Consider the following 14,400-nt stretch of genomic DNA (forward strand, 5'->3'; position numbering starts at 1 on the left):
AAAATAGGAAATGATCAATGTATGATAATTTATAATTTTCTACGCGATCATTCAATTTACTGAGAATAAGATAAAGGTTACAGCTACAATAAATTTCCACAGTATTTAGGTAAGTGCTGCTTACTTATTTCGCACGAAGGTCCTCGTTTAAAAATTTATCCTTCTGACGCAAGTACCTGCTTCTGCTTGATAAAATTTTTAGGAAGAGATGCGAAGATTTACGTACTTACGTCTTACATGATTACTGTTTTATTAAAGAATTTATGTGATTGCATTTTGCATTACATTTTCAAGGTTTTGTAACAAATATACTTAGTACACATTACGAATTTATTGAAATATTTTTCTGAAATTAAATTATTTTTAAAACAAAAAGTAAAATATTCGGAAAAAAATTAAAATTACACGATCATAACATTTTCTCTATCGGTTTCCTTGCGATTAAGCGCGATTTCTAATTGATGATAGACGCGGAAAGCACGTCTCGTGGAAATGATAAGTTTTCTTCGCGATTAAATCATAACAGCTGATACACGTTACGTTCCGATGACCTGTGACACGATGCATTCGATGCGAGGAGCCCGCCGCGTTGCGCTTATTACGCGCTTTCAAATACGATTATCTCTCACTTTCTAGATTCGCACCGTATTATTAGCCCATCCCAGTCAGGCATTGGTACAATGTCGATCATCGATCGGTCACTCTCCCGGTTTCTCACTTCGCGTAACCGCGGCGCGGTTAAAACCAACTTTAATTGCGACTCGTCTTCGGGATGGGAAATCGTGAGAATTTCCCGGAGATAGCGTGACGCCGGGAGACGTGTAAGTGCCTACGATTAATCTTCCCTTAGTTTCGAGATAAGAAGGATTTACGGCGAATCCGTTACGTTGGCGTGCGCTCTTGAGAAAAGTTTCGTTGATTTATCCTAAATTTAATCGCAGCTAACGTACGTCTCGCGCTACAATGATCTTCGATCGATTTTCTCGCGCATTACACATATGAATAATTTGATACTTGTTGATTCGTCTTGTCGAAATAAAATTTTTAATATTACAACTTTTTGACAAAAGTTGATTTTTCAAAATAAAAACGCGGATAAATATATACGAAAAATTTGTTTAAGAATCGTATATTTTTATAACGAAATTTTTCGTGCATTATTTGTGAATTTATTATTCTCAGAACTATTAAATTTATAAAGGCAAATTTTATATGCAATATTTATTTAGTGCTTCAATAAGTAATTTCGCTTCTTACATGCCGTTACATCGAGTATCTGGTGCAGATCGAGACTTGATTAAATTCTTTGCAAGCTTGTGTTCGCTTTTAATCCAATCTCAATCCAATTGAGCATACCATTGTAGTTCCAGAGGGGTGGACTCAACGGGATGAAATGAGGCTTCTTTCGTAGGGCAAATTCAACGTAGAGCAAACTTTAAAGTGGCCGAGTAAATTCTCTTGCACGACCTACGATTTCGCGTGAGAGTAGTAGTTACGAAAATAAGACACAGTAGCACTGAAAATAATCCTCACAATGTCTGTGCGATTACGTGTGTGTAGATAGAATTACAAGAGTGTTTATATTTGCTCGAAATTTTTTATAAAATAATGCGCTTAGTATTTTTCGTGCTGGAAAAAATTTGAAAAATTTGAAAAAAAATAAGGAACGTCTCTTACATTCACGAAAGATCTGGCGCTGTCATTTCAATTTTCTACACCGCCGCGGTGAATACCACGGAAGCGATATTGAGATGTTCTTCTTATATGTGCCAAGCCCCAACGTCTCCTTCGCATTCCTTTCAGTATCGTATCTCGCGGCGAGCGTGCGGCGTGTTCTACCGCGAACCAAGCGGTAGCGAGTAGTCGATAAATGTGAAAGCTCATAAAATATGGTAACTCACTCTATGTCGAGACACTGTCTGGTCTGATGGGCGACTCCGCCGCCGCAGGAGCGCGAACAGGAGCTGGGGTTCGACCATGGTCCCCAGTTGCCCCTCTCGGACTCGTCCGTGTCCAGCACGAAGTTGCTGGGCAGATAACTCCCGCCGTGTTGTCGACGATGCCTTCCGTGCCTTAATTTTATATGATGCTGCAACAGAGTCAAGAGGAGTAAATTTATTACGGCGTGCTCGCGTCTCCTCGTTCCGCGCCGCGCCGCGCCGCGCGTCGAGACCGAGAGAATCCGAAGGTATCTCGGGGTCGCGGCCAGGGTCGCGAAAAAGATTGTGGCCTGCCGTGAGAACGTAGGTGAGAGGGAAACATTTCGCGCTAAGTGCCCCCTCGTTCACCTGCGGCCTCCGCCTCCGGAGAACCGTTTGCGCGACGTACAGGTGAGCTTCGTAGGTAACAATGGTTCTTGTGATGACCGCACCGCATGGGGCACTTTAATCCCCCGAGCTGAACAGGCTCACGTGTACAACGCGCAAAAAAGCGCATTTGATCGCTCGCATCGCACGTATCTCTTAATCCGATTTTTATCTAGACAGTTAGCTTGTTTTTTTTTCGTAAAAAAGTGCGAACACTAGTAATCTTGTATATTACATTCATTATTAATTAATTTACTTATTATTTATCTGCTCTGAATTTTATAATATTTAAACTTTTGATTGCAAAACTAAAAATTAATTAATTATCAGAATATTATTCAGAAGTTTATTTTTTAGACAATTTATTATTCTTTGATACAAATTATTTTGATAAATAATTATATATATATAAATCATCAATAATATCGAATTTTATATATCCTCATCTTTTTCACTGATCTTGCTAAAAATCGTGTTTTCTTGCGTGACAAGTCGAAGAAATCGCCGCGAACAATTTTTATGATCATCGTTGTCACAGTATATTAGCGCCAAATTGTGTTTAAATAGCAAGAAGCAAAATTTGCTGCAGGCGTCCAGCTGTGTAACAAGCGCGAGCAGGAATGTAAAACGAGAAAAAATTTTATTTACCGTAAATTGTATACAGAGTTATACGTATTATACAGGCAGGTTACATTGTTAGTCAAATCAATAAAAACCATCTGCCGATTATCTGGCGAGTATATTTTAAAACTAATTTTTAGACAAACGAAATCTCAGTCCAGCATACGGGACTTTTGCCCAAGCTTTTGCTCGCCAGGAAGAGTGGCCATATAACATTTCAATGGCCAGATCTTTTTGGCGAGTGTCCAAAGCAGTTTGCATTCGTTGGTTGTAAAGTTCATGCGCGGTTTCCACTAAAATTATCAGCTATCCTGTTGGCATTCGAGCACCCCTTGCCATATACGCTTCTCCGTTCAATGATGCTTTGGCTGCTAAACGATCGTTTCTCGATCGAACGCGCTCTCGTGCGCAATCGCTATTACAAGCGTGTCCCGTTCGCTGGCTTGTATTCGGTTATTGGTCTCTGGTGGCTTATTCATAGAATTTATGGACGAATAAAATTGTAGTGCTTTTGGAAGACTTCCGAAATTGTAGATTATAACATTAATTTAGATAATTTTTGATAATTATATCTTACAATTAGTATTTATAATTAAATGGTTATCCTTTCAAAAGCAAAATGGTCACATTTAGCCTTTCTGTTTACTGACTTAGAAATTTATATTCAAGAGGGGAGAAAGTTGTGAATAATAATAGCTATTTTCTTTATTAGAGATCGATGGTTCTTAAGTTGACATATGACGAGGGCTTACATTGCTTTTGAAAGCTTGAATTTGCCTAATTATTTGTGGGAATTATTTGTTATGAAATTATTTCATTTGAAACAGAGGCAATCAGGGGTTAAAACCATTTTATACTTCATCCCACGGGTTAACGAGCACTTTGTATACGAATAATTAACGGCAAAAGAACGTACAAAGGGCTGGGCGTAATATAATTGCACAGCGTTTAATGAAAGACAGATTTATTGCGTTCCTGGCAATTATACTCTGTGTACAATTTATCTGGTTAAGTAGTTACACCGATCGTTACATGACGCAGTGAATCATAGCGGCCGCAACCATTTGCGGCAATTACGGTGAATTTTTTTTACTCTTTAAACATATAGAAGAAAATTATGCGTGTGTGCAATTCAGTGTGGTCGTGTCGATAAAGATTTATGAACGCCACTTTCTTCATTCAGAGTTTATTTCTTAAAATGCAATATTTTTTGCACCGCTTACTTATGTTAATTAAAGTTATTAGATTTTTTATTAATTAAAATTTTTTAAATTATAATTGATCATTGGATTTTTTAATCTAATTAAGATTATTAAACATTTGCCACATCCAGAAATTGACAATAAAATTGTTTCTCCGTATATTACTTCTCATATTTGTTTTTACAACGGGGAAAATATACAGAGTTTAAAGATTTACGAGTAAGACAAATTAAGAAATTTCTGCAAATCTTAAAACGGGATTTATGTTAAGCATAAATGGCAAATATGACTATAGAAAACTTATCACAGCTCAATTATCGGCACTCGAGGAAAAAAACATGCGAATTAAGTTTTCTCTTAACCAGGAATTCTCCTTCTTCAATCAGGAATTCTTCTTTCTCAACCAGGAATTAAGTTGAAATTCCAAATTTCAAATAATTCTTACTTTAGAAGTAATAACGAATGGAAAGGTTTATTGAAATTTATGTCACTTGCATCTCACTACTCATAGAAAGTTATAGAGTTTCCGTGCATCGTTCATACAGTCATTCACAGTCTCGGTTATGACAGCTGCAGCGGAGATTTTTACTTGTAAGCGTGGGAGACCGTTGCGCACAGATGGGTGCAGCACGCGCGTCATTTCCGCGTAATAAAAGTATATTCGTGCGCAGGGAGGCGACTTTTTTTTGCGGTTTCTTTTTTGCGGTTTCTAGCATCTGCAACTTATCGCGGCCCTGGCACTACCGGGTTTGCGCGCACGGTGATGTGGGAATAAACAATCATAGAAACGTACGTGGAATGACGATAAAACTCGTAGATCCATTCGCTTACAAAGTCATTAAACGGCATTTAATAATTTCTAACGGAAACAGATAAATGCAGTAGAAACTGCAATCGCTAAGCTGCACATATATGCGTCAATATGCCATTATGTATTAATATAAAATTAATTAGTCGTAATATCGTGTTATCGTTATTGTAAAATCACCGCCGGAGTTAATAACACGGTTGATATAATACTGTTTTCGTTCTAAAATTTTCATGTAATTTTATGTTTTGCGCTATTTATATAAAAAAGTACTTGCATTACTATATGAAATTCTCATCGCGTTTTGCTGAACATCTGTAACTTGCTGTGCTGATTGTCAGACTACAAAACCGCAATATGTGGGAATATATAACGTTGATTATGCTATATTAGCAATGTGGGTGACTATAAAATCTGCGCGAAATGAGTTCATAAGAAGCGCGTGTAAGGAGAAATTCAAGTACTTGCTTACGAAATATCAAATTTAAATCCGCAAAATATATTACGTGGCACATCGAGCATCAAAATATCAATTTTTACATTTGTTTTTTATACGTATTTTTTTAAAACATGCAAAACTAGATCGGCAAATTTTTACGCTAACAGGAAAAGTCAAATTTAGCCATCGGTCAACATGGTAAACAAAGTCAGAAAATTGTTTTGTTTCGATGCTGTTTGACAAAGATTGTTAGGAAAAAGTAGGTCCATCGCGATTCTCACACTAATCAGTGATTACACAGCGAGCGTAATAATCCAAGAAATTAAAATGTATTCTTAAACGGTGACTAATCTTCGTGTATATACTGGTTCAGGACATAAACCGGGCAGCTGGCGAAATCGTTCGAGCTTTACATCATCTTGCGGAACGCGTACAAGGAGATCAACTATTTTGGAGTCAGACATACAGACACGTCGCGTGAGATGCGTCAGACATACAGACAATGACGCGTTCTATTATTACGCAAACTACCGGGGTGCTTGCCTCCATATTTCTCCCGTTTTAGCTAATTGTCGAAGGTATTACGTGATCAACTCGACACAACGACGGACTTTTTCATTAATTGTTAATTATGTCCGGCAATTACATTATGCATAATTGCGTGTCTTATTACGGTATCGATGAGTGCACTCGACGCGACTGTCGCGAATATTCCTTTTTATTCTCGTCGTTTTCCGTACGATTGATTAACCGCGACATTATCTTGCTCTATCTGATAATTACGACTTCATGGGATGATCTGTATCTTTATACAATCAATTATGTTTTAATTATTTCTGAGAAAAAATGGTATAATTGGTCAGATGTAAATATATATAACTAGTTATGAAAAGATCTAATAACATATGTAATTTCATATGATCATATAAAATATTACATGTTATCGGATCTTTTCATAACTAATTATATATATTTACATCTGACCATACCATTTTTTCTCGGGTCATACTGAAGAAAGTATTAATTATTCATATTACGAATTAGAGCTATCGATTTAAAAGTTATGCATACAATTTAAATTCTGAAACAATGTTTAAGATTATAAGATATTTTTTTAAAAGTAGATTATTTCAGAAAATAGTATTTCACTCATGCGTGCGTGTATATAACAACTAGGATATTCAACATATATACGACCGCGCAAAAGCGTGCTTTTAGCTCATAAGCGCGTGCATTTAGCAGTATGTGCCCAGTTAGTTTCATTAAGATGCGCGATTGAATGACCGTTGCTAATGTCAAAGCGAGAGCTTTGCGATTGCAAAGGTTTACGATGCCACTTTACTCATATCATGCTGGCGTGCAATTAAAATTTGCGTTAATATTGGCCACGTATTTGGGAAACGCAGCTGTTTGCATTTAGGAATTTAGCATGTCTTATTTTTGAAAATGTTCAATTTGGTAGTAAAATAGTAGTGCATTCGTTATCGATCTCGCAGTCGATTAGCCATGGCAATAGTTCGCTTCCTATGCTGCGTGGCTGCTATGGCGAGATATGAAACATAACCTGTTAACAGTGAAATGTAATCCAATATCGTCGAGAACAATGATCCGCGGGAACGGTTCTTGCATCCGATCGAATGACCCTGATATAAGTTTCTTGAATTAAGATTAAATTTGAGGAAATTGGCAGTCTAGTCTATTGTGTTACAAATATGTCCGTTTGTATAAACGAAATTATCTAATAATATTTGATAAAAAAAATTTTTTATCGTTTAAATTATTTTTCTTGGCGATAATTAAAATCAAATAAGAAATTAAAATAAAATATTAAATTAAATATTACAAGAAAACGAAACATTTTATTTAAATCTTAAAATTTGCATAAAAAATGATAAAATTATATCCATTCTGTATATAATTGCAATACATTAAGAAAAAAAAATAGGAATATAATCGCCGAGTGGCCGATTATGTGACGTTCATGAAAGTTTATGGAAGTTTCGAACGTAGATTAAATTCGCACGGCAGACACTCTCGTATATTGAATGCAGTTTCATTTGGTCTGTCCAAGTTCTAATGTCTAATATCTGCAGTAACAGTAGACAATCACGAACACTTTTTATCGCGGTCGCCTCTGCAATACGAGCTTCTCTTAGCAAGAAGCTAATCATTAATCTCCGCGAATTTCGACTTTCTACGTTCTCAGAAATGTAAAACAAAAAGTGCGATTTGATATAGTTCTGCTTATACGTTTCTTAATATACATATAATATTTAAACGACCAGTGAAAACAATTATTTTATTAATTTATTTTTCTCGAATTATATCACATCTTTCAACTCAATTAAATTAAGCACGGACTCGCTATTAAATTCTTGTTTAATTTCATAAAACACGTAAATATAATTAGCTGAATTAATTGCAACGTGACAATACCGATAATAAAATGAATGAGACAGATAATAAATGTGGATAATTAAATGCCGAGTTAATGAATCTAATACTTAAGACATCTATATGCTCGTCATTTACTATCTCCGTACGCGCTAACTATGAAATTCAATTTGGACCAACATGTATATAAATCGTCACAATAATTGGATGTTGTCTCGGGCAATGCACGCGGCCGCGGTTTGCTGTTGCCGAGGCGCGCCGGACGTTATACATGGAACATGGAATTTGACGGTCGTAGAATGTTTCGTGAGATTGCGTGGCGAAGAGTTAATTAAATGGTTCGGAGAAGTGGGTCTCCGTCTCGTTCTCCTCTCGACACAAGGGGTCAGTTGATGAACCGTGAACGCCAGGCGCAACACGCCTTCTTCTTAATAATTGTCATATATATTGTCGCCGTCTGACCTCGCGTCTGATGCAAGTGGTGGCGGGCCCACCGTAATGGCGATTTCGTCTGCGAGATCGCTGATAACGGACTTAAAGATTCGTACGTCCGTCATAATCATTTTCCCGACCAACTGTTGCGAGTTCTGCGAAGAAATGACGTGTCGAGAATCAGTCATATAGAGCTTGATTGCGATGGTGGTGATATTGTAGCGCGCAGTTCTCAACTTGGAATCTTATGAAATCTTATGCAACTTCTTGCATAAATTCACTACGGCAATGCCGTGATGTATCAGCGTAGAAACTTCCACACGGTTCAAACTTCAGTGAGTCTAGTAGTTTTTGCCACTTTTAGAATAGACTCTTGCAGCGAAAACGGACCAACGGATCGCGCAAGTCGGGAAACGATGCGTTTTTGCAATTTCAGTCGCGGTTTGTTATATTTTAAACGAGCATACAATGCTACCTCGGATGTAGTTTCTCAAACAAAACAATAGCTATTGCGGTATGGAAGTGCATTTATTAATCTTTTACATATCGCTTTTGACGTTACTGGGACATTGTTCCAGGAATAGCGTTATTCAACGGATATCCTTATTAAAGCACAAACCACAAAACAAGTATTTGAGCTAGATGTAATAAAATAAACATTTTATTTAATAAATATTATTGTTAATACTTCCTCTACAAAGATATATTTTGTCGCTTTAGAATAATATATTTAAGAAAAATGTAATGTATTTTAATAAGTAAGCTTTTTAATTAACTATTTAATTAATTAAATATAATCTGGTCTAATACAATGGAAACAGAATCAGAAGTTTGGACAGATGTTGGAAAACAGAATCTGTTAATTTTTGCTCTGGAGACGTCATTATCTGTCTTGGCAGCATAAAAATTAAAGCTGATATCGGGTACAAAGATTGCATACCACTCTCTCGCGGAACATTTGTACCAAAAATAATAGGAGATATACATTGATGCGCTCGGAAAAACGAAGAGCGCAAAAAACGATAAGCGGGAAGCAACAAGCTTGCAGCTGCCACTTTAATAATGAACGATTACACCGTTGTGCTTCCACAGAAACGTCAAAGCGATAACTATCCCGTGCTCGTTTACGATAGAAAATACAGTTGAAACTGTTCACGGAATACTCGATTTCGCTGTAGCGAAGCTATCTTTTGTACTCACTGTATGTAACTCAAACTTCGTGTAAACGCCATAAGCAATTCTGTCTTCGAAATACGTACGTATTGCATAATGAGCTTGTTTTCGCTAACAACTAATTAATAATACAACATAAAAATAATTGTCTAATGCATTTATAGTTTTACTAATTATTAAAATCAAATTCGATATATGTATTCGGAGATGCAATTATGTCTCCAAATATTTATAAAAATTTTAATTGTGTTGCAGATATATTTAGAGTATTTATCTCGATCTTATTTTTATTAATCGTGTAATTATATACGAATAACAAAGAAACTAATTATTGTGGCGGTGCAGATTATGTTCAATTAATCGCCGACAAATCTACGAAGTTTATTTTAGTGACGCGAATTTCACGACATACCACCGCAACGCGTCGTCGAGATTGGCGGCTACATTTTCAAGATTCCTTCGCGTCTGTAACGACCACTTAACTTAGATTAGCCACGCAGTCTGGTCGGGAGAGCGCTGATGATGGTAAAAAGCCACTATGAGTCAGAGAGTTTTTCCCTTTCCCTCGTGCCGCGGCTAATAATCTCATTGCCGATCCTCGCGGATATCGCGGGAGAGCACTCGACGCACGGCAGCGTTCGCGTTCATTCCGCGTGTTAAAGGCACAATCCTCGCAGATTTATAAATGTAATTTCCCTCTGTCAGACCGGAATATCGAAAAACGCGGCAATCCGAGGCAGATACGCGAGGAATAGTGGTGCGATTGCAGCTGCCCGACAATGCAACCCATTTACCGACGTTTCATTCGTTCAACCCACTTTTATATCGCGACGCGAATTTTAATACGAAAGAAATTGCTGTTGATTTGCAGCGTGCTTAAAAGTGTGTTACAAAAACCCGAGAGCAAATTGTTTTACATCTAGATAATGTTAATTAAATTTCTCTTTTAATTAAATCGTTTCTATTAATTTGAGATGACAGCGCTGTTGAAAGTATAGCGTTCAGCAATGTGTTTGGCCGATAAGCATATTCGTAGGCGACAAAATACATCGCGCACTGATTTCAGAGTGAGGTAACGGGTGTAAAAAGTTCAAGGCTACGCGCGGTTTGCCACCGATGAACACACTGCGTGTAATAAGATCCTGAGTTACTTCTCGCATAAGTTATTTCCCGTGTAAGTCGGACGCGGGTTGTGGGCGCAGGTAAAACAACAGCCACGACAGAAGCACAACAGCCGTGCACATGCAACAAGATTACCGCGGTCTCTTTCGTCTCCCTTATTCGCGTCTGCTCGGTACTGCTTCTATTTTCTTGCCCGTCAAGGATCACGAGAACGTCCTTTAACGAAATTTCCGTTCTCACCCCTAAAAACGTTCTCGCGATGTTGTAGCTTCCATCTCGGACCTAATCTGATCTCGCCATTACGCTTTCGCATCGTTGCGCTTTTCGATCTTGTGAAACTACTTCTTCGCGAATCGAATTTTGTGACCGAAATGATGATGATAACTAATGTCGAAAATAAAAAAACAGACATTTGCCAGATTGTTATATTTTAGTAAATGATATAAAAACTTTAAATTATTTTTAATTAGTGTAAAATGCCAGCAAAAAATAAAAAAAAACATTAAATTTTAATGTTGAAAAGAAAATTAATAAATAAATTTAATTTTTAATTAAAAGAAAGTTTTTACATTAAGACTTCGGAAAAAAAAAATTTGTCAAATCAATATCAGTTTGTAAACAGAATCAAGCAGGAAGAAAATGTTATTTATTCAAATATAAAATATTATTGTTTTTGTACCAAAATAATTTTTGCATTAACTCTGAGATATAATTTATAATAACATATTAATAGTGTAAAATATCAGGTGTGATAAATTAGTTTAGGGGAAAAAATATGGATTGTAGTTAGCCCCGAAGGTCATCTATATTATATAATTATTGGTTACGCCGTAATAGTTTACGGAATCTTTATGTTCTCTATTGTCTCGGATTTCCTAGGAACAAAGTGTACCAAGATAATCTGCGCGCGGGAGACCGGGAGGCCTTGAAATCCGAACCGCCATCGAAGAAAGGGCAATAAAACCTGAGGGAATGCCGTCAAGACACATCAAGGCCCTTGTCCTGGCTTTATTCCGGATTTCAAGATGTCTCCCGCTTTGTTCTTAGATCATAAATACTACTTGTTTTATAGACTTACGTGTTTTGCGGAAGTATCGTGCACATGTGCTGCTATAATAAATATTAGAAGCCCCAGCGACCTGAAAACAGAAAATATCGCGTATTAGTAATTTATCCGATTTAATCATATTAAAAAAAGACACATAATCATGTTCTTTTATTTTTTTGTGATATTAAATATGATACAATTTTATCAAGTATCAATTTAATTTAAAATCTTACAACGTGATTATTTTATTCTAATCCAAGTATAGGCACATAATTCATTTATTAGATATGCATATTACAGTAAGCATGAAAGACCCATTAAGTAATAAAATTAATGCATGCAGGCATTCGACCGCGAAGATCGTAAAATAAACGCGAATGGCATACCCCATGCAAACTATTAGTACGATAGATCTTGACCCAGACTTTGATACGACATCAGCCGGGCTCGTTACACCGAGACAAGTTTCACTGCAAAGTGGTTCCACGAGTCATTACGTCAGCGCGGCCGGTAGACAGTTACGCATTACGTGGCATTACGTGAATCGAATAACGCGTTCTTGCCTCCATCCAACGAAAGCGAATCTCTCGAATGACTCGGTATGAGAATTCCTCCGTAGATTGAAATCAAGTGATCACCAAGTGATCACTTTTGATTCCGTGCTTTATTACGAACTCGCAAATGCTAAAATCATCACATTGAAGAGCGTTCGTTAACGATTAATCTTTTCTTTTATTCTATTTTTAAATTGTAATTTATTTTTAATATAAAGGATTTGCATATTATTGAGCGAAAAAAAAACGCGTGATAGTATTTTGACATTTTGACAAATTAATTTTGTTAGATCAGATACAGATAGTTTGAGAGACAGATAAAAAGGAAAAGAAAAATTTACTGCAAAAATTTACTATGTGAAAATTCTTAAAAGAAAATAATATCATGTTATTTATAATACAATGATGCATGTGTAAAAGAGTCTTTGTATTGTCAGGACTTGAAATAGATGAAATCCTTTTAGTTCGGATTAAAGGAATATTATAGGCATTCTATAAAATTTAGCAATAATGCAAAAATGCATTTATGACGAATAAACAATCTTTTCTCTCTTAAACGCACGAAGGAAATTGGAAAATGAAAATATAATCGCGATAAGAATCGATCGTGATGAGATTTATATAACAATATAAATTGTGTTATATAAAATCTCGGCAAGCAAATTTAATCAAACGTTAGCAAAATTTGTGAAATTGGTTCAGATTGCATGCGCGATATTTTGAAATTTTACAATTGGAACTTGCATAAAAATTCATTATGTGATATTTTTTTATCTTATCTCTTGATCTTTCTCTCTAGTTAACTTTCAGTTATTTTATTCAGAAATTTTATTATTAGGAAATAAAAGCTACATCTTTTTTTTTTTTTTTTTAGTAAAAGATAACAAATCGTAATTTAAATTATCTGTGTATTTAAATTAGAAAAATTATTTGAATTATAATAATTAAAAATACGGAAGTTACTAAAAATAAACAGGAATGTCGAATCATAAATTGGGGGCAAGTGCAATGCCTTTGCCAGTGGCAGCGATGACGGAAACCATGAATGAGCATGTTTTTGCAGTGCATTGGCACGCGTCGTTGCGTAAGTTCTTGGAGTGGGCGTCATTCAGGTTTGGAACGATGCCCGGAACTGTCGGTGACTCGCTATCCGGAATGGGCGAGCGCCAATATACAGGCGTCTGTTATCGGCTAGCGGGTCTAATATTCTCGTGAGAAGTGATTTATCGATTTTATCGATATCGATTTTACGCGACGGTAATTACGAGCGTTTGCTGCACCGTGTTTAAAGCTGACATACAACGGCTATTCTGCATATCGAGAGCCGCGCTGAACAACGCTTTTCAATTGTTTATGAAAACCGTCTGCTGTTCATTTCCTCACGCGAGAACACCGTGTTTAAATTCTGAATCATTCATTTACAAATTTTCGTGCTGCCGTGTCGACCAAATAATGGAGTTGTCAAAAAGTTTGGTTTGTTTTACCACCAAAAAATGATTAAAAAAAATAGAGAGAAGAGAGAGTGACTATTTTAACGTATGTTATACGTGTACAACAATCATGTTTTAGTATCGAGGAAAATGTTTTATAAAAAAAGCAATTTGTGAATTACCTTTCCTGAAAATAGATCGCTAATCATGCCGAATGCAAGAAGGTTATGTGAATTGCGATTTAGAGCTGCAATTATTACAACTGGTCTCAGCTGCAAGAAAGCTCTTAGGTAAAATAGTTTCATGAAGCACGACTGCGCGGCCAGATACGGAGATGTTTAATTGGAACGCAGTTTTCAGCGCGCTAAATGCACCTGCGAGGTATACGCTCGCTTTTTTCTAAAGTGCAATCGTCGTTGACCAGTTTAATGATATTTTTCAGTTTCACGCTTTTAAGTGTTTGTCGTGTGGAAATAATTTAATCGCGGACCGACTTAATCGTGAATGCCAATAGCGTGGCTCTAATATAATTATCGTTGCTCGATAATCGAGCCATTCGAGTTCGAAACTTCGAAAGTGCTTCTCCGTTTGCGAAAATAACCTCCTTCGATTCAGCATTGCGGAGGTGGCTTTGTCGGCATAAAGTTTCATATTGCAGTGTTTCGCACAATTTCTAGTTATGAATTCTCTCATGAACTTCCGAGAATGTCAATAAAGTTTAGTTATGAGAATTGCAGGAATATGCAAACTGGTGACAAACACAAAGACGGGAATAATCTTAAGTACTTCGCGCCTCGCGGAAGATCTCAATAGGTCAATTATATTTTATATTACTTTCCGTAAAACATTTCTTTTTTTTATATTAAATTGC

The 14,400-nt window shown here is 36.4% G+C and overlaps 2 protein-coding genes across 8 annotated transcripts in view; one reads left to right on the forward strand and one right to left on the reverse strand.

Annotated features, from left to right (window-relative positions):
• Ppn (Papilin) overlaps window positions 1-14,400 on the reverse strand; it is a 105,868-nt gene that overhangs the window by 32,088 nt on the left and 59,380 nt on the right. For all 5 annotated transcript variants that reach the window (XM_012361226.2, XM_012361227.2, XM_012361230.2 and 2 more), the window contains exons 2-3: window positions 11,576-11,636; window positions 1,902-2,089 (exon numbers count right to left, since the gene is read on the reverse strand). In XM_012361226.2, the coding sequence (XP_012216649.1) occupies window positions 1,902-2,089; window positions 11,576-11,636 (249 nt within the window). The remainder of the gene's footprint in view (window positions 1-1,901; window positions 2,090-11,575; window positions 11,637-14,400) is intronic.
• LOC105668717 (uncharacterized) overlaps window positions 1-14,400 on the forward strand; it is a 178,916-nt gene that overhangs the window by 1,981 nt on the left and 162,535 nt on the right. The window lies entirely within an intron of this gene.

Source organism: Linepithema humile, chromosome 3 (genome assembly GCF_040581485.1).
Source record: "Linepithema humile isolate Giens D197 chromosome 3, Lhum_UNIL_v1.0, whole genome shotgun sequence".
Taxonomy (NCBI): domain Eukaryota; kingdom Metazoa; phylum Arthropoda; class Insecta; order Hymenoptera; family Formicidae; genus Linepithema; species Linepithema humile.